This window comes from Podarcis vaucheri (genome assembly GCF_965113315.1).
Source record: "Podarcis vaucheri genome assembly, chromosome: 10".
NCBI lineage: Eukaryota > Metazoa > Chordata > Lepidosauria > Squamata > Lacertidae > Podarcis > Podarcis vaucheri.
In genome coordinates, this window is record NC_138748.1 from 69,063,868 (window position 1) to 69,089,384 (window position 25,517).

Genomic DNA, 25,517 nt, shown 5'->3' on the forward strand with positions numbered 1-25,517 from the left:
GCGCACAGGGACTTGTGAAGCAGGCAGCTTGGTTTGGGGGCAGCTCGGGGGCTGGTTAAACGACACCCGTGAGCCCTTTGTGGCCCACAGGCCTTAGGTTGCCAACCCCTGCTCTATTGTTTCTTAACAGCCCCAGCCTGGCCAAGTCGTTTTGCATAGGCTGGCCCAGGAATTCCTCTGCAGCTAGTATTTCTCCCTCCTCACCCCAAATAATCAACATCCTAAAGGTAAAAAGGTAAAGGGACCCCTGACCATTAGGTCCAGTTGTGACCGACTCTGGGGTTGCAGCACTCATCTTGCTTTATTGGCTGAGGGAGCCGGCATACAGCTTCCAGGTCATGTGGCCAGCATGACGAAGCCGCTTCTGGCGAACCAGAGCAGCGCACGGAAACACCGTTTACCTTCCCGCTGGAGCAGTACCTATTTATCTACTTGCACTTTGATTTGCTTTTGAACTGCTAGGTTGGCAGGAGCAGGGACCGAGCAACGGGAGCTCACCCCGTCGCGGGGATTCAAACCGCCGACCTTCTGATCAGCAAGTCCTAGGCTCTGTGGTTTAACCCACAGCGCCACCTGCGTCCCTAATCAACACCCTACCATTTATTAATTTCTAGGAGGGGAGGGGGGAATCCCCTCCGAAATCTATAGCGATGCACTAAACGCCAGTGCAACTGGGCGGTGCTAGGATCAAGGCTTCGCGTTGCAGAGAAGCAAAGAATGTGCAGAGTCAGCAGAAGGCGTTTATTTGGCATACTTAGGTACAACCGAGCTGTCGACAATCCAGAGCGGGGCTCTCCCATACCTGAAGCCATCTTCTCCTGGTACATTAACAGTGCGCCTTGTTTCCGTCAAGCACGAGATGGTCAGAGGCTCCCAATGCGTTGTTTTGGGGGACCAGCCTTGAATACTGGGGAGGGGTTCCATTTCGTTTGTACCTGGAAGCACAAACAAACCAATAGCACAGGTGAGACTGACCCATGCGGAAGGCTCTCGGAGCGTAAGATGGGGCAGGCCAGAGCTGTACACCATGTTCTTCTCCCCCCAACTGGTGCCCTCGAGATGTTTTGGACCACAAAACATGGGACTGACCGGACGATAGGGAGTGGTGGGCCAGAGAACCCATTAGGAAGGCCTCAGAGGAGGACGGATGAGAGCAAGGGGAGCGGTGGTGGGACACTGGTCAGAGGACCAAGCAGGAGGGCAGAATGGTTGGATGCTGAACAAGCAACAGGCTTAAGTGAGAGAGAGGAATCAGAGGCAGGAAGCACTGTAGACGCAGGACAGGCAGCTGAGGATCTGTGGGCAGGTGGGAACCTATAGTTCTCTGTACACCAGGACCCAGCCAACATGGCCAGTGAGTGGTCAGGGATGTTGGGAGGTGGAGTTCAACAATGTTTAGAGGGCCACGGGTTCCCCATTGAACTTGGCCTGCTGTGCGTATAAAGCATTTGCACTTTCACGGAGCCCAGAAAATGTCCTTTCCTCCCTTGAGGTTAGCTGTCGGTTCAACATTAGGAAATCCTCTTAATAGGTCAGAGCAGTTTGGCCATGGAGCCCATTACCTAGAGGTCTTAACGCAGAGGCTAGACCTCTGCAGCTGTGGATATCCTGCATCGAGTAGGCCTCCCCTCCACCTCTTTGTATTCTTTGAGTAAAGGAAGACTGCTTACCAAGCCTCATGTGCTTACGGAGCTGGGGGTACATTCTCAGCAAGCGCTTCTCCGCGTAATTTTTTGAAAAATGGGCTTCGCTGGTGAAATCCTTATCTCTGGAGAACCTGCTTGCGGGATGGAGTACGTTTGCTCAGTAGGGATCAATCAAGTTTACTTCGTTTATGGAAATCCCCTCCCCCCCCCAGTGGCATCATAGACTTCTATGGTCCTTGCACCGTGCAACGACGGTGAATGCCAGTAAGTGAAAGCAGGCCACAATAGGTTTTTTTCATAACAAGAGGTAATTCGCATATCCCTTCAGCCCTTAAGGTCTTCAGCGCCAAAATTATAGCTCAATTGATCTATGGTATTCCAGTCTGGCTACCAGGGTTTACCCACTTGGTAGAACTTGTGCAGGCAACTTTCCTCTTCAAGATTTTTACTGCCCCACGCTGTGTAACCTATGCAGCCTTATGTCTAAGGTAAAGGTCAAGGGACCCCTGACCATTAGGTCCAGTCGTGACGGACTCTGGGGTTGTGGCTCTTATCTCGCATTATTGGCCAAGGGAGCCGGCGTACAGCTTCCGGGTCATGTGACCAGCATGACTAAGCCGCTTCTGGAGAACCAGAGCAGCGCAGAGAAACGCCGTTTACCTTCCCGCCAGAGCGGTACCTATTTATCTACTTGCACTTTGGGCTTTCGAACTGCTGGGTTGGCACTAATACTAATAGGACTTGGTTATTTTAAGTCATGTGCAGCTACTCAGCCCTCGTGCCTGTTTTATAGTTTTGTTTTTCATCTTTTAATTTTTGTCTGTTGTTCCACTTGTCCACTCTGTTTTTTCCCCATTATAAAATAAAATTATAATAAAAAAGCTTTACAGATAATAATGATGATGATGATGATGATGATGTTAATGCCCCGTAGGGAAGCTGAGAGGCTTGGTTTTGAAATGGTTTGCATGGAAAACAGAATAAGCTAGAATAAGCTCGTTATTAGCAAAGGGTTTTCATGCAAACTACTGTGCGCTAGTGGAGAAAACCTTCCGCCACCAATCAGCTGATTGGCACTGAGAATGGAGGTCGCTGCAACCATCAGCAGCTCTGACAGGTGTCTGTTTACATGATGTCTTTATTTAGGACATCAGGTGACTGAAGGTGGCATATGGAGGGTGGGGCACTGAGGGATGTGGCCCACGGCTTGGATCCATCCCCCCCGTTTTACATCCACAGATCTTCAGATAAATCCTGATCTGTGTTCTGCCTGTCCCTGAACCTCACCATGTGCTGGATGTGTTGAAAGGTGCTAGACTGGGTCTGCCAGTTTGCGGTCTGCAGGTGTTGAACACATTTCGACAAAGATACGGTGGCGGGCTTGGTTTCGGTTTCAAACAGCAATCACTTTGCGTTTGGAATTTGGCTTGGTGGTGGTAATTCCCCGCTGAAAGGGTGGAGGGCTCGCTCAGCTAGACCACATCTGGAGACGGATATAACCCAATGGATTCCTGAATGATCTGGGGACCTTCTGGCAGAGAAAGCTGATGGTCCTTGCCAAAGCCCAAATGTCACTATGGAACGGTGGTGGATGACACAATCCAGGCATTCTGAGTGCTCTGTGAAGCCAGGTGGAGACCAGGGCAAAAGGGCACACGCTTTGCTCTGAAGTTGACCAAGTACATGTCAGTGCACATAAAGGTAAAGGACCCCTCGATGGTTAAAGGTAAAGGGACCCCTGAACATTAGCGCCAGTCGTGCCTGACTCTGGGGTTGCGGCACTCATCTCACTTTATTGGCTGAGGGAGCCAGCGTACAGCTTCCGGGTCATGTGGCCAGCATGACTAAGCCACTTCTGGCGAACCAGAGCAGCGCACAGAAATGCCATTTACCTTCCCGCCGTAGCGGTACCTATTTATCTACTTGCACTTTGACGTGCTTTCAAACTGCTAGCTTGGTAGGAGCAGGGGCCGAGCAATGGGAGCTCACCCCGTCACGGGGATTTGAACCGCCAACCTTCAGAGTGGCAAGTCCTAGGCTCTGTGGTTTAACCCACAGCGCCACCCGCATCCCTCCGGATAGTTAAGTCCAGTCAAAGGTGACTCTGGGGTTGCGGTGCTCATCTCGCTTTCAGGCCGAGGGAGCCAGCATTTGTCCACAGACAGCTTTCCGGGTCATGTGGCCAGCAGGACTGAACCATGTCTGGCACAACAAAACACCGTGATGGAAGCCAGAGCGCACAGAAACGCCATTTACCTTCCCGCCGCAGTGGTACCTTTTTATCTACTTGCACTGGCGTTCTTTCAAACTGCTAGGTTGGCAAGAGCTGGGATAGAGCAACAGGAGCTCAGCCTGTTGCAGGGATTCGAACCGCTGACCTTCTGATCAGCAAGCCCAAGAGGCTCAGTGGTTTAGACCACATAACCATGTGGCAGTGCAGGAGGTAAAGACAGGACACTTTGCAGCCTGCAATGAATTCTCTAAGAGCCAGCCAACCAAACCACCAGAAAGAGCCCCACTAACAAATGTTTTGTTCCAGCAAGCTTGCCTAGACATGTAATTTTAGCATGCAATATTAACACGTTATTCCAGTAAGTCTAAATGTTTTAAAATTACTGATGATATATATTTTTAAAAATCATACGTAGCTCATTTTCAGTGTTTGCTCTTTATGGTATTTTTAATTAATATCTTAGACTACTGTACTGTAAACCCCTTAGAGGTCTTATGTTCTAGTATAGAATTGTAAAGTTGGAAGGGACGCCAAGGGTCATCTAGTCCAACCCCCTGCAATGCAGGGATCTTTTACCCAATGTGGGGCTTGAACCCATGACTGTGAGATCAGGAGTCTCAATATCTACTGACTGAGTTATCCCACCTCATGTAAAGTAGGAAGTGATACGTATGTTTGTATGTATGTACATACATACATACATACATACATATATACATACATATACATATGTGATGTATGGATGTGAGAGCTGGACCATAAAGAAGGCTGATCGCCGAAGAATGGATGCTTTTGAATTCTGGTGCTGGAGGAGACTCTTGAGAGTCCCATGGACTGCAAGAAGATCAAACCTCTCCATTCTGAAGGAAATCAGCCCTGAGTGCTCACTGGAAGGACAGATCCTGAAGCTGAGGCTCCAAGACTTTGGCCACCTCACGAGAAGAGAAGACTCCCTGGAAAAGACCCTGATATTGGGAAAGATGGAGGGCACAAGGAGAAGGGGACGACAGAGGACGAGATGGTGGGACAGTGTTCTCGAAGCTACCAGCATGAGTTTGACCAAACTGCGGGAGGCAGTGGAAGACAGGAGTGCCTGGCGTGCTCTGGTCCAGGGGTCAAGAAGAGTTGGACACGACTAAATGATTAAACAACAACAACACACACACACATATATGTAGATGAATAAAAAATAAAATAAAATCCATAATTATTTGAGTACAAGAGAACCTTTCCATTTATATTCTATTTGCATTAATGAACAAATAAGTTTTCTAACAAAACGGGAAAACAAAGCACACAGCCATATGATGCTCTTAATCATTTCTAGTTACAGTGGTACCTCAAGTTACATATGCTTCAGGTTACATACGCTTCAGGTTACAGACTCCGCTAACTCAGAAATAATGCTTCAGGTTAAGAACTTTGCTTCAGGATAAGAACAGAAATTGCGCTCTGGTGGCGCAGCGGCAGCAGGAGGCCCCATTAGCTAAAGTGGTGCTTCAGGTTAAGAACAGTTTCAGGTTAAGTACAGACCTCCGGAACGAATTAAGTACTTAACCCGAGGTACTACTGTACAAAGAATTTTCAGCAGGACATTTTCCGTGTCACATGTCTAGACAAGTCTTGCAGTAAGTTGCTCCATGCTAGTCAGTAGTATTGGCCGACGGTAAGAAGCTTCTGTGTCCAAATTTCAGAGATTCTTTTAATAAAGTTTTGGAGAATCTTACCAAGTGAAGGCAATAACCCAGCTGTATTGAAGTTCTGGCTCACATGCTAAACTATCTCATTGTCTAAATATTCCCAAGATATCAGCAAGGAGGCATGCATCTTTCTTCTAAATAATATGATTTCTAAACTTATGAATTCACTTTTGAAGATTCTCAACTCAGGTCTTAAAAATAACCTCAGTGCAGGGGTCCCTTGCTTCTCAAACTTAATCTGTTCTGGAAGTCCATTCTAAACCAAAGCGTTTCAAAACCAAGGCGGACTTTCCCATAGAAAGTACAGCAGTATCTCCGGTTGCGGATTGGATCCATTCTGGAGGTCCAGTAAGATCCTGAGTTTTCTGCAACCTGAGGACTGCTTCTGCGCATGCGCGCGCAGCGAAACCTGGTAAAATACTTCCAGGTTTGCCACGCACGCATCCCAAAGTTTATGTAACCAGAGGGTTACGTAAACGGAGGTACTACTGTAATGCAAAATGGATTAATCCGTTCCAGACTTTTAAAAACAACCCCTGAAAAAGCAATTTAACATGAATTTTGACTATCTAACGAGACAATTGATCCATAAAATGAAAGCAATAAACAATGTACTGAGGTCTTACAATCAATCCATCAGTAGCTGAACTGGGTTCCACAGTCACAAAAACAAAGCAGAAAGAGCCGCAAAAACGCAAAATAAATAGCAAAAACAGACCACAGCATAACATTGAAAACAGAACAGAAGTGTGGCACTCAAATTGGAAGTGTGGCACTCAGGTCAGAAGCATAACATTCAAAACACAGCACGTTTGACTTTCGAAAAAGGTTTGCAAACCGGAACACTTCCTTCCGGGTTTGCAGTGTTTGGGTTCCAAGTTGTTTGAGTACCAAGGCATTTGAGAACCAAGGTATCACCTTTTACCACTATCCTCATCGTGACTTAAAACATAGCCGGCCATTTTGTTTTCTCAATTTGGATCGGTGTTGCTTTGCAGGGAGGGGGAAATGCAACAAGACACTGCATTTCCTAAGAAATGACCATATAGATATGGATTGTGGCATCACGTGTACACATCTTCCTAAACCAATGGCAGAAGTGCAGTGTGAATGGCAGTGTGTAAATAGCCATCCATATATTCAGTTTGTTGTGGCTGGACATTCTTAGCAAAAAAATTAACAAGCATCGTTTACTGACCTATGACCAAACTTTAAATACCACACCCTCCAACATTCCTCCACTGAATATAGGGATGTCCCATTCCATAACAACAACAATAACAATAACTTTATTATTTTTATTGTTGTTGTTGTTAAGTTGTGGGTGAACATATCAGAGGACACAGTGATTCTCCAAAGAGCTTTTGTTTATTCACAGACCCAGAACAGAACAGAACTGAAGGGTTCAGCCAGCCTGCTTATATAGAGCTCCACTACAAAGCAACAGTAACAACTTTCTGTAACTATCCAATCACTGAATGTCACTTTCAATTCCCTATTTGCATATGTGGACCTGAGTGAAAACTATCTACAGTATCCCCTGCTGGCTCAGGGTGAGAACTTCAGTACATAACTATTATTATTATTATTATTATTATTATTATTATTATTATTGTCGTACCTTGGTTTTGGAACAGCTTAGTTCCCAAACATTTTGGCTCCCGAACACTGCAAACCCAGAAGTGACTGTTCCGGTTTGTGAACTATTTTTGGAAGCTAAACGGGGCTTCCAATAGGCTGCAGGAGCTTCCTGCAGCCAATCAGAAGCTGCACTTTGGTTTCCAAACGTTTCGGAAGTCGAACGGACTTCTGGAACGGATTCCATTTGACTTCCAAGGTACAACTGTATTATATTTATGCCCCGCACGTCTGACTGGGGTGCCCAAGCAACATATACAAAAACGTAACAAAACATTAGATGTCTTCTAAAGGTTGTTTAGTTACTTATCTCCTTGGCTCGGAGGTCACATAATTCCCATACCCTCCAATGTTTCTCCGATGAAAATAGGGACGCCCTAAGGAAAAGCTATGGTTTTCCCAGTAGTGATGTATGGAAGTGAGAGCTGGACCATAAAGAAGGCTGATCGCCGAAGAATGGATGCTTTTGAATTCTGCTGCTGGAGGAGACTCTTGAGAGTCCCATGGACTGCAAGAAGACCAAACCTCTCCATTCTGAAGGAAATCAGCCCTGAGTGCTCCCTGGAAGGACAGATTGTGAAGCTGAGGCTCCAATACTTTGGCCGCTCATAAGAAGAGAAGACTCCCTGGAAAAGACCCTGATGTTGGGAAAGATGGAGGGCACAAGGAGAAGGGGACGACAGAGGATGAGATGGTTGGACAATGTTCTCGAAGCTACCAGCATGAGTTTGACTAAACTGCGGGAGGCAGTGGAAGACAGGAGTGCCTGGCGTGCTCTGGTCCAGGGGGTCACGAAGAGTCGGACATGACTAAACGACTAAACAAGAACAACAAAGGAAAAGCGGGACATTCTGGGATCAAATCAGAAACCGGGACGGCTTCTGTAAATCCAGGACTGTCCCTGGAGATTAGGGATGCTGGAGGGTCTGAATTACATCCTGAACGATAAGCTGATCACCCGCCAAATTCTAGATAAATCCTATCCCTTATTGGGAGATGAATCAAATCCAGTTACAGCCATTCCAGAAGAGGCAAAGCACCTATACATTCTGACTGATGACACTCCCAGGGGCTGATGGGAATTGTAGGCACAAGGTGAGGAAAGGCTGGCTTCAGCTGCACTGAAAACCACCTTGAAGCAATGTGTTGTTAAAGCACAACGCCCGTTCTTTTCCCAAGGGAAAGAGCTGTGGCCTTACCTGAATTCTGCAGGTTTCCTCAGCTTCCTGATGCTGGGACTCAGTTGGCTCTTTTGGGCTTGCACTGGGGGTAAGTGGTCCGAATCAGGTTGGTTTTTCCTCTGAATGGAAGGTGGATTAGCAAAAGAAGCTCTCGTTAAATCTTCTTTTTTTCAAATAATTTTTTATTATTTTATTTACATAACCTTTTTTTTTCAACAATCCATACATCCATCAAAATATAACCCTTTTGCTCTGCCGAGCTATGGCTTCCCTCCATCCCTTCAGTTGGTATCCTTTATCACATTTTTTCGCGTATTTTATACTCACATCTTATCTGTTTTACATTGTAGGAGCTACTTCAGTCCTGCTAGTGTTTTTAAATTTTTACAGCTGTCTTTTAGATACGCAATAAATTTATTCCAATTGTGAAGCTCCGGTTAAATCTAAAGCAGGAGTAGGCAAACTAAGGCCCGGGGGCCGGATCCGGCCCAATTGCCTTCTCAATCCAACCCACGGATAGTCTGGGAATCAGCGTGTTTTTACATGAGTAGAATGTGTGCTTTTATTTAAAATGCATCTCTGGGTTATTTGTGGGACCTGCCTGGTGTTTTTACATGAGTAATAATCATCATCTTTATTACAGTCCAATGACCCATAACATGGATTCAGAATAAAATACAGATTCATACAGACAACCCCCCAGGGAAGGGAATTTACATGAGTAGAATGTGCACTTTTATTTAAAATGCATCTCTGGGTTATTTGTAAAAGGTAAAGGGACCCCTGACCGTTAGGTCCAGTCCTGGACGACTCTGGGGTTGCGGCGCTCATCTCGCTTCATTGGCCGAGGGAGCTGGCTTACAGCTTCTGGGTCATTTGGCCAGACAAAGCCGCTTCTGGCGAACCAGAGCAGCGCACAGAAACACCGTTTAGCTTCCCGCCGGAGTGGTACCTATTTATCTACTTGCACTTTGATGTGCTTTCAAACTGCTAGGTTGGCAGGAGCAGGGACCAAGCAATGGGAGCTCACCCCATTGCGGGGATTCGAACCGCCGACCTTCTGATCAGCAAGTCCTAGGCTCTGTGGTTTAACCCACACCACCACCTGCACCCCTGGGTTATTTGTAGGGCATAGGAATTCTTTCATCCCCCCCAAAAAAAAAATAGTCTGGCCCACCACATGGTCTGAGCGACGGTGGACCGGCCCACGGCTGAAAAAGGTTGCTGATCCTCGATATAAAGACATGGTAACCTTCATGATACTGGCAGCTCATCAGCAGGTCGGGGCAGAAGAATCCCACAGGTGAGTCCTGGGAGGGGATGAGGCAGGGAGGGCGGTACGATGGCAAGAGTGCTGGGTTCGAGTTCTGTGTCATGGACTGGTTGGACGAAGAGGAATGGTGGGAGGAAACAGCTGGGGAACCCCAATGAAGAAGAATTAGAGCCGGAGGACTGACTCTACCATTGCGAGAGGGATAGGGGGAGCATGAAGGTGCCGTGCACCCCTTAAAAATCCCAAAGGGGTCCTTTGGGTGCCAAAGGGTCCAGCTGTGTATTTTTTCAAGCTCTCTTGTCTTCCCATGTAGGGTGTGTGTGTGTGTGGAGTAGGAAGAATTGAGCCGAAATGCAAGGCTCCAGCTCAACTCCACAACGGGAAGCCTCAAGTTCCAAGCATTGAAGCGGTATCCTCTCCAAAACTTTAAAGCAACGAAAATATAGCTGTGTTAGCGGAGGAATCTGAGGGCTCCCTTGGACAAGAAACAAGGACACCAGCCAGGAATCCCAGAGCAAAACAGCAGCCAGTAGGCTTGGTCTTTATTGAAGACTGTCGCGACAGGACTCCCACCTGCCACAAGGTGGAACAAGATGGAAGCCCCAAACAAAAGAGAACCCAAACTTTTATTAGCTGCTAATCCCCATGTTTTGGGACGCGGGTGGCGCTGTGGGTAAAAGCCTCAGCGCCTAGGGCTTGCCGATCGAAAGGTCGGCGGTTCGAATCCCCGTGGCGGGGTGCGCTCCCGCTGCTCGGTCCCAGCGCCTGCCAACCTAGCAGTTCGAAAGCACCTCCGGGTGCAAGTAGATAAATAGGTACCGCTTACCAGCGGGAAGGTAAACGGCGTTCCGTGTGCTGCACTGGCTCGCCAGATGCAGCTTTGTCATGCTGGCCACGTGACCCGGAAGTGTCTCCGGACAGCGCTGGCCCCCGGCCTCTTGAGTGAGATGGGCACACAAACCCCAGAGTCTGTCAAGACTGGCCCGTTCGGGCAGGGGTACCTTTACCTTTACCTTTAATCCCCATGTTACACACACCCCCAAACTACATCACTAATACATCATGGTTTCATCATGGAAGGGGAGGTCTGGTGGCAGTAATCAGAGCATCCTGGACCCTGCCCCATGGTCCCCCTTGCCCTCCAGCAAGCACCCATCAAGTGTAACAAAAGAGATATTTACATTTCCCTGTTTCCCAGCCAAGTTAATCACACCCTTTTGTCTCCATCTGGGTTTGTTATTTCTGGAATGGCTACCTGTCTGGCACTCAGGTATCAGGATGCCAGGAATTATCACTCAGGCAGAGGGGCTGCTGGGTAGCTGAGCTCACATGCCTATATGAATTTCTGACCTTTTCCCAGTGAGCCAGTACATAGAGACATTTATTAGTGAATTCTTACATTTGGTATCGTGCAGCAGAGGTCCTTTGAATAGATAGGAAGTAACTGTGATGAAGTGTTTTGTGGGGACAAATCACAAAAATCACAAAAGCGATTGTGCTGGTTTTGGTAGTGGGCTGCATGTGCATGATATCTGCTGGAGGGGCAAACCCCCCCCCCCCCCACACACACCTATACATAAATTCCTGCAACAGTTGACAGGCAAAGAAATTATTATTTTTGGAATTTATTTGGCGAAATGACAGGCTGAAAGAAAAGGAGGTCCATCCGGGAAATGGCTGTCTTTACTCTGCATGGGAACATTCTATGAGTGTAAGAAGTTATTTTAATTGATTTTGGTTAGTTTATTCCTGCTAATGATTGACTTCCGAAGAAGCTCTTGATAAGGGTTTCTTTTGGTTTTCGGTTTACTGTATATACTTTTCTTTTCCTTACTGTGGTTCCAAGGTAAAATAAAAGGCACAGTCCCTGATTGGGGAAAGCTCTGGAGAAGATGGAGACTTATATGATTGTGAGAGTTATGAGAGAGGAAGAAAGAGCTTTTCTTTTCTCTATCTGCTTTCTCCATGCCAGGCACAATTTTATAAACTTCTGTCATGCAGTCGGGACTACAAACCCCATCATCCCACAGCCAGTGTGACCGGTGGTCTGGGTAATGGGTTTGGTAGTCCCATAATACATAGGGATCTGGGATTAGGGAAGGCCGGTTTAGAGCAGGCATAGGCAAACTCCGGCCCTCCAGATGTTTGGGACTACAATTCCCATCATCCCTGACCACTGGTCCTGTTAGTGTTGTAAACAAAAATTTCCCTTTTCCCTTATGGGGTATCCAAGAGCCCATATAGAGTCCTTACATAGGTTCCCTATTGGTAGGAGAGAATAACAGAGGCCAACCAGAGAATATTGAGAAGCAAAGCAGCTAGTAAGCTTGATCTTTATTGATCTGTTGCAACAGGGTGCTCCCCTCACCCGCAGGAGAGAAGAGGGACCTAGAACAATGGCGTGCAAGGCCTTATAAAGACTTTTGAAATTGCCACCCTGTAGATCAAGACCACCCCCCAGAAACATCATACATACCAGGTACATCACAGAGGGGGTGTAACTTAAGACCACCCCTCAGATACATCACACCTACATCACAGAAAAGGCGGTCTAAAGAGAAATTTGAATGTTGTTTTTCTCCTGTTGTTGTTTATCTCCTGTCTGGCAGGTTACTTGATTGGATTGCCTGGGGAGCCTGGCCAGTCTTTTGTAGTGATAAATACTTAGTTCCTGGGCCAGGTCACAGGCTCACACCCTATTCAAACACAGACATACCCTTAAGACAGGATTTGTGAAGGAAAAGACAATGGGAAGGCTTTTCCATTTCCCTTTGACCTTGCAGAGAAAACCTTTGCTCAGTTTGGGACAGTTTGAAAATCAAAATGGTTCCAGGTCGGTCTTCCTGTGCTGATCTATGTATGTGCTTGGTTGGTACACTTATGAACATTTAACATATATCTAAGACCTCAAAATTCCTATCACATTAGCTAGGGATGAGGGGAATTGTAGTCCCAAACATCTGGAGGGCCAGAGTTTGCCTATGCCTGGTTTAGAGACACCTTTTGTGGAAAGGTCATGCCGCAGAGTTCCCTCCTTGACCCCCCATACAATAATAATAGTAATAATAATAACAACAACAACAACAACTTATTATTTATACCCCGCCCATCTGGCTGGGCTTCCCCAGCCACTCTGGGCAGCTTCCAACCAAATATTAAAATACAGTAATACATCAAACATTAAAAGCTTCCCTAAATGGTGTCAGAAGTGGGGAAAATCCCCTTTTTACTTTAAGCAAGGTATGCGTGTTGGAAAACCAACTTACCCTGATGTCTTCAGGGAAAAACTGGAAAGGTGTTGAAAGCTGTTGTCCGGATATGAAGAGGGGAAGTGGGTTGTTAGTCACAATCAAGGCAGTTTTGTCTTGATTGAACTCCGAGGACCTTAGCATGATGGCGATCTCTCCCTTGCGTTGTTCGAGCCGCTCCTGAAACTCAGCATCAGTGAATGGAAGGAAGTATTGGACCTACCCCAGGAGAGAGAAGAATAAAATAAGGAAAATGACATCAACTCCTAATGACCCCACATATTCCTCTGCAGAAGGAAATATCTTGGAAAAAGCTCCCCCAGTGGTTCTTTTCGCTTGCAAATCCTACAGATTTATGGTCAAATTTTGTCTATGAATATTTTGCCGCTGTAGCCTGGATTCAAGGTCTAAGGCATTTACCGTGTCAAAAGAATGGCCCGGACTGGCCAGTAATGCAATCGGTAAAACGTTATCAGGTTATCTTGACAGGCAGCAGTCAAGCCACACACAAGCTTCTGTTGTAGACCGCGTCTTTCTGTAATGCGTGCATTGTTGTAAACAAAAACTGCCCTTTTCCCTTATGGGGTACCCAAGAGCCCATATAGAGTCCTTACATAGGTTCCCTATTGGTAGGAGAGAATAACAGAGGCCAGCCAGAGAATATTGAGAATATTGAGAAGCAAAGCAGCTTCCTGCTTGGCAGCTTCCTGCTTGGCAGGGGGTGGACTCGATGGCCCTTGTGGTCTCTTCCAACTCTATGATTCTATGATTCTAGTAAGCTTGATCTTTATTGATCTGTTGCAACAGGGTGCTCCCATCACCCGCAAGAGAGGAGGGACCCAGAAAAATGGCGTGCAAGGTCTTATAAAGACTTTTGAAATTGTCCCCCTGTAGATCAAGACCACCCCCAGAAACATCATACATACATCACAGAGGGGGTGTAACTTAAGACCACCCCTCAGATACATCACACCGACATCACAGAAAAGGCGGTCTAAAACAGAAATTTGAATATTGTTTTTCTCCTGTTTTTGTTTATCTCTTGTCTGGCAGGTTACTTGATTGGACTGCCTGGGGAACCCAGCTAGTCTTTTGTAATGATAAATACTTAGTTGCTGGGCCAGGTCACAGGCTCACACCCTATTCAAACACAGACATACCCTTAAGACAGGATTTGTGAAGGAAAAGACAATGGGGAGGCTTTTCCATTTCCCTTTGACCTTGCAGAGAAAACATTTGGTCAGTTTGGGACAGTTTGGGAATCAAAATGGTTCCAGGTCGGTCTTCCTGTGCTGATCTATGTATGTGCTTGGTTGGTACACTTATGAACATTTAACATATGTCTAAGACCATAAAATTCCTATCACAGCATGATGCTTTTGAGCGGTCTTTGGCTAAAGAGCTGGGCAATTTCTAAAGTCTTCAAAAATTCTTGCATACCTCTGTTCCAGGCCCTCACCTCCTGGCAAAGGTGATGGGAACTCTTGTCGCAACAGAGAAATAAAGATCTGCCTTATTGTCACTGGATCCTGCCTCCATCCATTCTCCTCTGACCGATTAAGGACTTAGGGTACACTGGGTAAAAGCCAACTCCAGATTTTTCTACACCAGGAAAAGGCACTGATGGTAGTGTTGCAGGAATTTATGTATAGGTTGGGGGGGGGGTTGCCCTTCCAGCAGATATCATGCACATGCAGCCCACTACCGAAATCAGCACAATCACTTTTGTGACTTTTGTGATTTGTCCCCACAAAACACTTCATCACAGTTTCTTCCTATCTATTCAAAGGGCCTTTGCTGCACGATACCAAATGTAAGAATTCACTGATAAATGTATCTATGTACTGGCTCACTGGGAAAACGTCAGAAATTCAGATAGACATGTGAGCTCAGCTACTCATCAGTCCCTCTGCCTAAGTAGCCATTTCCAGAAATAACAAGAAGACAAAAGGGTGGGATTAACTTGGCTGGGAAACAGGGAAATGTAAATATATCTTTTGTTACACTTGATGGGTGTTTGGTGGAGGCAAGGGGAACCATGGGGCAGAGTCCAGGATGCTCAGATTCCTGCCACCAGACCTCCCCTTTCATGATGTATTAGTAATGTAGTTTGGATATCTCTTTTTGTTGATCCTGGAAGGAAGAACTGCAAAAGAGGCTTGAGTCCAGGGGTCAGCCTCTTTTCTTTTGGCCTTAGGCCCGCCCCCGGCCGGCCGTCCATTGTCCTCCCTGGCTGAGGGCGGGTCAAAGGCCAGCTCAAGCAGGTGAGTGGCACCCGCCCAGGTGAGCCCCGCTCGGTGCCGCAAACCCCACCCACCTGTGGGGAAGGGAGGGCAGATATTGTTACACTTGAAGGGTGTTTGGTGGAGGGCAAGGGGAACCAGTGAGAGATTTTACTTTCTTGGGCTCCATGATCACTCCAGATGGTGACAGCAGCCGCGAAATTAAAAGACTCCTGCTTCTTGGGAGAAAAGCAATGACAAACCTAGACAGCATCTTAAAAAGCAGAGACATCACCTTGCCAACAAAGGTCCGGTCCATATAGTTAAAGCTATGGTTTTCCCAGTCGTGATGTATGGAAGTGAGAGCTGGACCATAAAGAAGGCTGATCGCTGAAGAATTGATGCTTTTGAATTATGCTGCTGGAGGAGACTCTTGAGAGTCCCATGGACTGCAAGAAGATCAAACCTATCCATTCTGAAGGAAATCAGCCCTGAGTGCTCACTGGAAGGACAGATCCTGAAGCTGAGGCTCCAAGACTTTAGCCACCTCATGAGAAGAGAAGACTCCCTGGAAAAGACCCTGATGTTGGGAAAGATGGAGGGCACAAGGAGAAGGGGAAGACAGAGGACGAGATGGCTGGACAGTGTTCTTAAAGAGACCAACATGAGTTTGTCCAAACTGAGGGAGGCAGTGGAAGACAGGAGTGCCTAGCGTGCTCTGCTCCAGGGCGTCACGAAGAGTCGGACACGACTAAATGACTAAACAACAACAACAAGGGGAACCATGGGGCAGGGTCCAGGATGCTCAGATTATGGCCACCAGACCTCCCCTTTCATGATGTAACCATGATGTATTAGTGATGTAGTTTGGTGGGGGTGTAACATGGGGATTAGCAGCTAATAAATTTTGGGTTCTCTTTTGTTTGGGGCTTCCATCTTGTTCCACCTTGTGGCAGGTGGGAGTCCTGTTGCGACAGTCTTCAATAAAGACCAAGCCTACTGGCTACTGTTTTGCTCTGGTATTCCTGGCTGGTGTTTTTTGTCCAAGGAAGCCCTCAGATTTCTCCGTTAACAGTAGATCCCTTACCCAGTTTCCCCAAACATCAGCAATGCTGACTGAAGAGTTCTTTACCTGCGTTGGTCCCCATCATGCTCTGCTTTCTGTTTCCCACCCCACCCCTCTCGTCCTCTATTCACAGCAAGAAAACACAGAATATCGCTGGCCTTTTTGCCGCTCCAGCTACTGCCGAAGGTGACCAGTTCCTTTGATTCTTCCTCTGAAACCACCGTGATGCACCAGTAGACAGTGTGAGTAGCCAGCAAGCCCAATAATGTCACTAATCACTGTCCTTGCATATCCCATGGCATTGTGATTGACAGCACACGGCGACAGAGAGGATAGCTGCATCACCATGCAACAGGCTGGCAAGGTAATCACCTTGTAGGGAAATGGTTGCAGGTGTTGATCGTGACTTGTGGGGACAGTGGGAGGTGTGGTGGTTTGGGAAACAGGGTCACAAAAGCCGAGTTAACTGCTGAGAAAATGTTAGAAGCATAAGAGTTGGAAGCGACCCCCAAGGGTCATCCAGTCCAATCCACTGCAATGCAGGAATCTCAACTAAAGCATCCATGACGATGGCCATCCAACCTCTGCAGGTGACAAGGTATGGCACCTTGCTCATTTTCCTCCCCCGCTATCTGGCCTTACCTGGCACTGCTTCCCACTGTCCCTGTTTGCTGCCATCGCCAGCAGTTACTTGCCCATTTCTGTTCCAGATAGGAACAGATCCCAGTCTCTGGCTGCCATTTTAGATGCCCAAACTGCATTGAGAAAGGGCATGGCATTGGGGGGAGGGAACTAAGACGGCGAACAGGTCTGCCATGTGGGATGTGAAACACAAGAGCAGTCAAGTACAACATTCCTAGAGTGAACATGTTTACACCTGGGGAGGAATGTTTGTCCAGCCAGCAGGTAACCTTCCTGTTTCCTTCTGGGCTGGGACAGACTTCCTCTGCGTGTGACTAGAGATGGGTGTGGCCTCACCTGTGCAGGTAACGACAAAAGCACAGGGCAGGGCAGCCACCTCTCTCTTTTTTGACTACATGCATCGAAGAAGCAACATCTGCTTAGCCAAAGATGCTCTCTTGTCTTCCAGCCAAGGGAAAACAAAGGGACTGTCTCCTTATGTGATAGTTTCCAGGTGTATGTTACTTTTCTAAACTAAGTCTGCCTACTGGGATCTGACTGTGAACAGAATGTGAGTAAACTCTTTTTATACTTTTATAGAAGACTGTGTCGTGTCTTATCTTTTATGAAGGAATAAGGGGAAAATACCAGAACAGTTATTATAGAGGCTTTAGCGAGCCTGAGCAAACGCGTCCGCTGCAAGTTTTAAAAAGGGGAATGTTACTCTGCTAAATTGTGAACTTGTTAACACAATGTTTGCCTCAACTCGCTTGTGGAAACAACTCAGAGGTTATTAAGAAGAAAAAAAATAACAACAAGAAGATTAGAAGATGGGACTTGTGAACATCAAAGCAGCAGAAATACGAGATGATTGGACCCTTACGGAGCTCGAAGCATGGGTAACCCCAACAAAAAAATTTAAAAATTCGGCAAAATATTTGGATTTTATGATATGTATTGGTATAATTTGGATTAATTAATGTGATATGATTGGATTGTTAAATGGAAAACTTAATAAAAAATATTTATTAAAAAAAAGAACTTGTTAACACAAGTTGGAAAAGGATATAATCAAACAATATATTCTCTCCTGCATCCCTGAACATTCCCATATGCCACAGACCGGTGTAGTGGCTCATAAGCTTCATCGACTAGTGTCTAGATCAAGGGAAGTAATAGTATCGCTCATTTCTGCCTCGATCCGGCCATACCTGGAAGACTGTGTCCAGTTCTGGGCACCACAGTTCAAGAAAGAAATTGACAAGCTCGAACACGTGTAGAGGAGGGTGGCTGGGATTAGGATTTTTATCTATGCGAGATGCTCCAGCGAGTAGTACTATGGTACTATGATTTGTATACATCATGTGAGTGTCTGAGGGAGCATGAGATAGGTTGTCTGAGGTATCTTGGAAGTTAGTTTTACTTCTGTGTGTGTCACAGTTTTGTACTGGTGTTCAGAGAGCATAGAAGTACTGATCTTCAAATATCTCAAGGGCTATCACATGGGAGATGGAAGCAGTTTTCTGCTTCTCTGAAGGCCTGGACTCAATCCAATGGATTCAAGTTGCAAGAAAGGAGATCCTGACTAAATGTTAGGAAGAACTTTCTGACAGTAAGAGCTCTTCAACAGTGGAACAGTCTCCCTTGGGAGGTTATGGACTCTCCTTCCTTGGAGGTTTCTAAGCAGAGGTTGGATGGCCATCTGTCAGGGATGCTTTCGCTGAGATACCTACACTGCCAGGTGGGTAGGACTAGGTGCCCTTTCCAAATCTATGGCTCTATGGTTTTTCCTAGGTGCCCTTTCCATATCTATGGCTCTGTGGTTTTAATGAGGGTGAAAGAGGAGAGCGTAAAATATGATCTGAAGCTCAACATCAAAAAAGCTAAGATCATGGCCACTGGGCCCATCACCTCCTGGCAAATAGAAGGGGGGAAATGGAGGCAGTGAGAGATTTTACTTTCTTGGGCTCCACGCTCACTGCAGATGGTGGCAGCAGCCGTGAAATTAAAAGACGCCTGCTTCTTGGGAGAAAAGCAATGACAAACCTAGACAGCATCTTAAAAAGCAGAGACATCATCTTGCCGACAAAGATCCGTACAGTTCAAGCTATGGTTTTCCCAGTAGTGATGTATGGAAGTGAGAGCTGGACCATAAAGAAGGCTGATCGCCGAAGAATGGATGCTTTTGAATTATGCTGCTGGAGGAGACTCTTGAGAGTCCCATGGACTGCAAGAAGATCAAACCTCTCCATTCTGAAGGAAATCAGCCCTGAGTGCTCACTGGAAGGACAGATCCTGAAGCTGAGGCTCCAAGACTTTGGCCACCTCATGAGAAGAGAAGACTCCCTGGAAAAGACCCTGATGCTGGGAAAGATGGAGGGCACAAGGAGAAGGGGACGACAGAGGACAAGATGGTTGGACAGTGTTCTCAAAGAGACCAACATGAATTTGACCAAACTGCGGGAGGCAGTGGAAGACAGAAGTGCCTGGCGTGCTCTGGTCCAGGGGGTCACGAAGAGTCGGACACGACTAAACAACAACAATGGTTTTTCCTCTTCCTTTGGCACCTTTTCATGATGGAAAAAGAAGTCAGGTTTCACTTACCAAGTTAGGATGTTGTGAGTAGGTGGCTTCATGCTTCAGCTGGAACTGACTGCACATGTTCGGATGAGTATCTCGAACTGGGAAGTTAAAAACGACGTCAAATCATTTTGACACCTGAGGAACCCCGAAATCCAATCTCGTTTCTGCTATTCACTCTTCCCACCAACCATGGTCACCCCACTTTCCCCTAGGCAAGGTGATACCCTGGGTGGGGGCAGTCACTGGTTGGCAGAGTTTGCTCCTTTCCAAAGGAGAAACATGTGCCATCTTCATGTGCCACCCAGTTTACTTCCAAACAGACCTTTAGGTAGAATCAAGCACTCCTAGCAAGCAGAGGAACCAGCTACCCTCTGCAATCTCCAGAGAGGGGCCTATCGTATTGGCCCGATTATAAGCCACACCTGAATATAAATTGCATCTTTAAAAATTTTTTGGGGGGGGCCTAAGAAAAAAAGACAAATCCCGAATATAAGCCACTCCCTCAAAATTCCACAGGCACTCACGCCTGTTTCATATTACTGTAGGGCTGTTTCAGCAGCGATATCGTAAAAGCCAGTTTTTGTAAGTTCGCAAATTTCAGCTGCACTTTAACTTTTCACGGTCGGAATTTTGCAAAAAAAAGGGGGAGGCTTATATTCAGGCCAATACGGTAGTACCCAACAATGATTTATGCCAGTGCTTACCAAAATGGGTGCTAGTTCCTCGGGGGGGGGGGTGTTGGTAATTACCTAGGGGTGCCATAACTACATGTCTTTAGGTACCGGACAAAAACCTTCCTCTTTACCTAGGCCTATAGCTGTTCATTTATCTTTGACCTGTAAAAGTGAGGGGGATAGCCCTGTTATTAGGATGCTGTGGGCTTGCCCATCGGAAGGTCAGCGGTTCGAATCCCAGCGACGGGGTAAGCTCCCATTGTTCGGTCCCTGCTCCTGCCAACCTAGCAGTTCGAAAGCACGTCAAAGTGCAAGTAGATAAATAGGTACCGCTCCGGCAGGAAGGTAAACGGCGTTTCCGTGCGCTGCTCTGGTTCGCCAGAAGCGGCTTAGTCATGCTGGCCACATTACCCGGAAGCTGTACGCCGGCTCCCTCGGCCAATAAAGCGAGATAAGAGCCACAACCCCAGAGTCCGTCACGACTGGACCTAATGGTCAGGGGTCCCTTTACTATTTACCTTTACCTATTTTATTATTAGGCTGTCTGTCAGTATCCTTTTTACAGTGGTACATTGGGTTACATACGCTTCAGGTTACAGACTCCGCTAAACCAGAAATAGTACCTCGGGTTAAGAACTTTGCTTCAGGATGAGAACAGAAATCGTGCTCCGGCGGCGCGGCAGCAGCGGGAGGCCCCATTAGTTAAAGTGGTGCTTCAGGTTAAGAACAGTTTCAGTTTAAGAACGGACCTCTGAAACGAATTAAGTACTTAACCCAAGGTACCACTGTATTCTGCTTTTATCCTTGATGTTCTGCAATGTGTACACTGCCCTGGGATCTTCCGATTAAGGGCGGTATATAAATTATGTATTATTATTTATTTATTTATTTATTTATTTATTTATTTATTTATTATTGGTTTTTCAGCTGGAACTCACAGGAACTCGGTTCCGGCACCTCTCAAGTGGACGTTATTGCCCCTTGTTCTCCCTGTTTCTCTTAGAAGAGGACGGGGGAGGCATTCATGGTGAATTCTGGCACCTCTTTTTCTAGAAAAATAGCACTGGTAATAATAATAATAATAACTCGCTCCAGCTGCGTTGATGGAAAGGAAGCAGAAATGGGTGCCAATTCCCACCCGCCTCAGCCAGCAGAAGCGGGATTGCCATGGCCTCGGCCCAGTATACCTGAAGGAGCGTCTCCACCCCCATCGTTCTGCCCAGACACTGAGGTCCAGCTCCGAGGGCCTTCTGGCGGTTCCCTCCCTGCGAGAAGCCAAGTTACAGGGAACCAGGGCCTTCTCAGTGGTGGCACCCGCCCTGTGGAACGCCCTCCCTTCAGATGTCAAAGAGAAGAACAACTACCAGACTTTTAGACGACATCTGAAGGCAGCCCTCTTCAGGGAAGCTTTTAATGTTTAACAGACCAATGTATTTTAATACTTTGTTGGAAGCCGCCCAGGGTGGCTAGGGAGACTCAGCCAGATGGGTGGGGTATAAATAATATATTATTATTATTATTATTATTATTATTATTATTATTATTGGATGGAGCCGCTTCCTGTCAGGTACGGGTCTCTGTTACTTACACGTAGAGAGGGATGCCGTGGCGAGGAGAGCAGCATGGCGCCATCGCCAGATGACGTCTTCATTTGCAACATGTCGACCCACCCTAGGAACCATTTGTCCGCTAACTAGCATAATGGCCAGGGGTCAGGGGCAATGGGGTCTGTAGCCAGGGAGGGACGGATCAAGTCGATTTTGGCTGCCCCGCGCACGCCGAGGCAGAAGTGACGCTGGAGGGAATCAGTCAGTCTGAGGGCGGGGAGAAGATACTTCACCCACAGAACCAGGTTTGTGGCAACGGACAACTTGCCCCCTGGGTAACTAATTCCTGCCTAATCCAGGTTAAAGGTGATGGTTGCTTGGAGGCCCTGGAATCTTAAAACACCCCACACGGTTCTGAAGATTATGACAAGGTTGCAAGCCACATTTTGTAAGGTCGGAGGTCACATAAGGGCAATGGCGAGTTGAACAGTGGCTCTTTTTCTCTTTTAAAAATATTTTTATTGGTTTTTACAGGAACAAATTTAAAATAATGAAAAGGAAAAAACTTTTTAAACATATCCATAAATGAGATTCTCTGAATCTCGTAACTTCCCCCCATCCCCTGCACAGGTCCTTAAAATAATTTTTCTAAGACTACATATCTTCTCCATAGTTTTCATCTCTCTAAATTATCCATGTCTTTCGTTTCTTTTCAAGTTATTTTACATCTAGCAACTTCTGACTGAGGATCTGTGTGTGAGCTCAGGTGTATAGCATGGGTAGTAATTATTATTATTATTATTATTATTATTATTATTATTATTATTATTATTATTTAGGGCTTTAAAGGTCAGCACCAACACTTCAAATTGTGCTCGGAAACATACTGGGAGCCAGTGTAGATCTTTCAGGACTGGTGTTATATGGTCCCGACAGTCGTTCCCAGTCACCAGTCTAGCTGCCACATTCTGGATTAATTGCAGTTTCCGGGTCACCTTCAAAGGTAGCCCCACGCAGAGCGCATTGCAGTAGTCCAAGCGGGTGGACTACCAACAAAAATGGCGCCCTCCACAACAACATGATTCTATGCAACTATTTGGATGTATCGCTACTGCTTAATGTCTGTTGTGAAGAAAGTTCTGTTAGTAAAGCTTTGAAACCATATTTATGATCTAGACCATTTCCATTCCCGCGGGGGGGGGGGTCTGTTTTTATTCATCGTACTGCTCCAAGCTGAACAATATTAACATACCCTCCAAAATTTCTCCAATGAAAATAGGGGCATCCCATTCTACACCAAGAAGCTTCTCCCGCCTTTGATCTTGCCGCACACAGGTACGTCTTTTGCACATAAACGTCTGTCACCTTGAGCCAATTACAATCTCTCAGCCTAGCCTCCCTCACAGGACTGTTGTAAAGGAAAAATGTGAAATTAAGATATATATTTTTCCACCTTTGCGTGTATGCTTGTTTACACTGAATCGTAGTCCCCATCCCTGCAATGCTTCCCCAAGCCTACTTCATTATTGCTGTCTCGATGGTGCACTCTTGCACCATGGTGCAGTGAAAGTGTGACGCACTAATGGTATAAAAAGCCACAGGATTTCAGCTACAGGGCATGCAAAAAATGAAGCCGTATGTCTGTCCTGAAACTTTTGCAGGTTCGAAAGGAACTGACTAGGCATAACTGTCCCTGTACCATCAGAAGCACAAATCACCATGCATAAAAAGGGCAGTCCTCGTCCAATTCTAAAAGTTCATCAATGCACGCATACGTCACTATATGCAAATTTTATGCAAATCTGTGCCCTCTCTGGCCATCTTTATTTTCCCTTTCGGTAAGCAGCCATTCTGTATTGGATACATGCTAATATGGTCACATATTCCGTGAAGCAATTGGGCAGACACAACAGACTTTTCAAAAACTTCCAGCTGTTGCCAGTATGTCCAGTTTCATTCTGTCCTTAACAGCAGACTGACCCTAGAGTTTCCGAGCTAACAAAGCAAAAGCCAGTGAACTATTGATTTATGGACAAGGCAAGCAGATTTCGCTGTTTTCATTGTTCCACAGCGAAAGTAAATCCTTGGTTTGTGGGATTAACTGCAGATCACACCTGTTGATGGTTTCCATCCTGAGGAATTTAAAGCTTCAGAAATAAGCAACATGCCATTATTTCCATGGCCAAATGTCCAAGAGCCAGAAGGGCTCAGTGGAAGGACAGCTGTATTGGCATGCAGAAGGTGCCATGTTCAATCCCCGACATCTATGGCTTGTAATGGAAAACACATCAGTCGGAAACCCTAGCAGCGGTTCTCAACCTGTAGGTCCTCAGATGTTGTTGGACTACAACTCCCATCATCCCTGAGCTCTGGCCTTGCTAGCTAGGGGTGATGGGAGTTGTAGTTCAACATCTGGGGACCCACAGGTTGAGAAAGGCTGCACCTAGAATCTGCCGCTCTTTGTGTAGTCAGTACAGAGCTATGTTCTACTCAAGAGTCCAGCATCTTCCTCTGCACATCCGAGATATTTGCTGCTTCCTTTCCTAGACTTCCTTCGGGAAATTCAGAACCATTCCTGAAGGTGTTCTATCAGCCTCCTACCCAGGCAGGGCCCAGACTGAGCCCCCAACTTAGCTCCAGGGCCCCCAACAACATCCTCCTCGCCACCACCACAAACTCAAAAGTCACCTGGTGTTGTGGAGGTTGGATAATGGCTGACCACAGCGGCAAAGTGACCTCAGCTGGCTGCGCAATGGAACTTCACTGCTCGCTGCAGAACTTCAGGAGGTAGAAGAGTTATCACGTGGCGCCGTAAGCATCGTCCATGCCAAACACACATCAGTGAGAAAGATGCTCCATTGGGAGGAAGGGTGATGTGACTCCCTTGCCTCTGGCTCTTTTGGAGTGGCAATATTCTGGGGCAGATGTTCAAGCCAGCATTGGGAGTGACAGTTGAGGCAGTTAGCGGAAGACTCACAAGGTTCCAGGCACAGAACAGAGATCTCTTTATTTTCAATAGCTGCAAGCGGAAGGAAGAATGTTGGCAAACATCACTTCCCGTCACGATTCCACAAGGCCCAAGAAAAGTTGTTGCTGTGTAACAGGACGCGGTGCATATCTGCCAACATTCCATTATCATCATCATCATCATCATCATCATCATCATCATCATTATTTATTATTCCCCACCCATCTGACTGGGGAAGAAATGGAGGCAGTGAGAGATTTTACTTTCTTGGGCTCCATGATCACTGCAGATGGCGACAGCAGCCTCAAAATTAAAAGACGCCTGCTTCTTGGGAGAAAAGCAATGACAAACCTAGACAGCATCTTAAAAAGTAGAGACATCACCTTGCCAACAAAGGTCCGTATAGTAAAAGCTATGGTTTTCTCAGTCGTGATGTATGGAAGTGAGAACTGGACCATAAAGAAGGCTGATCGCCGAAGAATTGATCCTTTTGAATTCTGGTGCTGGAGGAGACTCTTGAGAGTCCCATGGACTGCAAGAAGACCAAACCTCTCTATTCTGAAGGAAATCAGCCCTGAGTGCTCACTGGAAGGACAGATCCTGAAGCTGAGGCTCCAAGACTTTGGCCACCTCATGAGAAGAGAAGACTCCCTGGAAAAGACCCTGATGTTGGGGAAGATGGAGGGCACAAGGAGAAGGGGATGACAGAGGACGAGATGGTTGGATAGCGTTCTCGAAGCTACCAGCATGAGTCTGACCAAACTGCAGGAGGCAGTGGAAGACAGGAGGGCCTGGCGTGCTCTGGTCCAGGGGGTCACAAAGAGTCAGACATGACTAAACGACTAAACAAGAACAACAACCCATCTGACTGAATTGCCCCAGCCACTCTGAGCGGCTTCCAATGTATATAAAAACAT

General features: G+C 46.6%; 1 protein-coding gene and 1 long non-coding RNA gene across 3 annotated transcripts in view; one reads left to right on the forward strand and one right to left on the reverse strand.

Annotated features, from left to right (window-relative positions):
- LOC309541524 overlaps positions 1-25,517 on the forward strand; it is a 130,037-nt gene that overhangs the window by 9,560 nt on the left and 94,960 nt on the right. The window lies entirely within an intron of this gene.
- On the reverse strand, positions 721-24,622 carry TSGA13 (testis specific 13). 2 transcript variants are annotated; one of them, XM_082239294.1, is made up of 6 exons: positions 24,321-24,622; positions 19,433-19,509; positions 12,938-13,138; positions 8,417-8,517; positions 1,671-1,777; positions 721-935 (listed from the first exon to the last, which is right to left on the reverse strand). In XM_082239294.1, exons 2-6 carry the CDS (start codon positions 19,487-19,489, stop codon positions 742-744), a joined length of 660 nt encoding a protein of 219 aa, XP_082095420.1. In that variant the 5' UTR covers positions 19,490-19,509; positions 24,321-24,622; the 3' UTR covers positions 721-741. The 2 variants fall into 2 exon arrangements, with proteins under 2 accessions (XP_082095420.1, XP_082095419.1); XM_082239293.1 differs by lacking the exon at positions 24,321-24,622 and adding an exon at positions 21,674-21,980.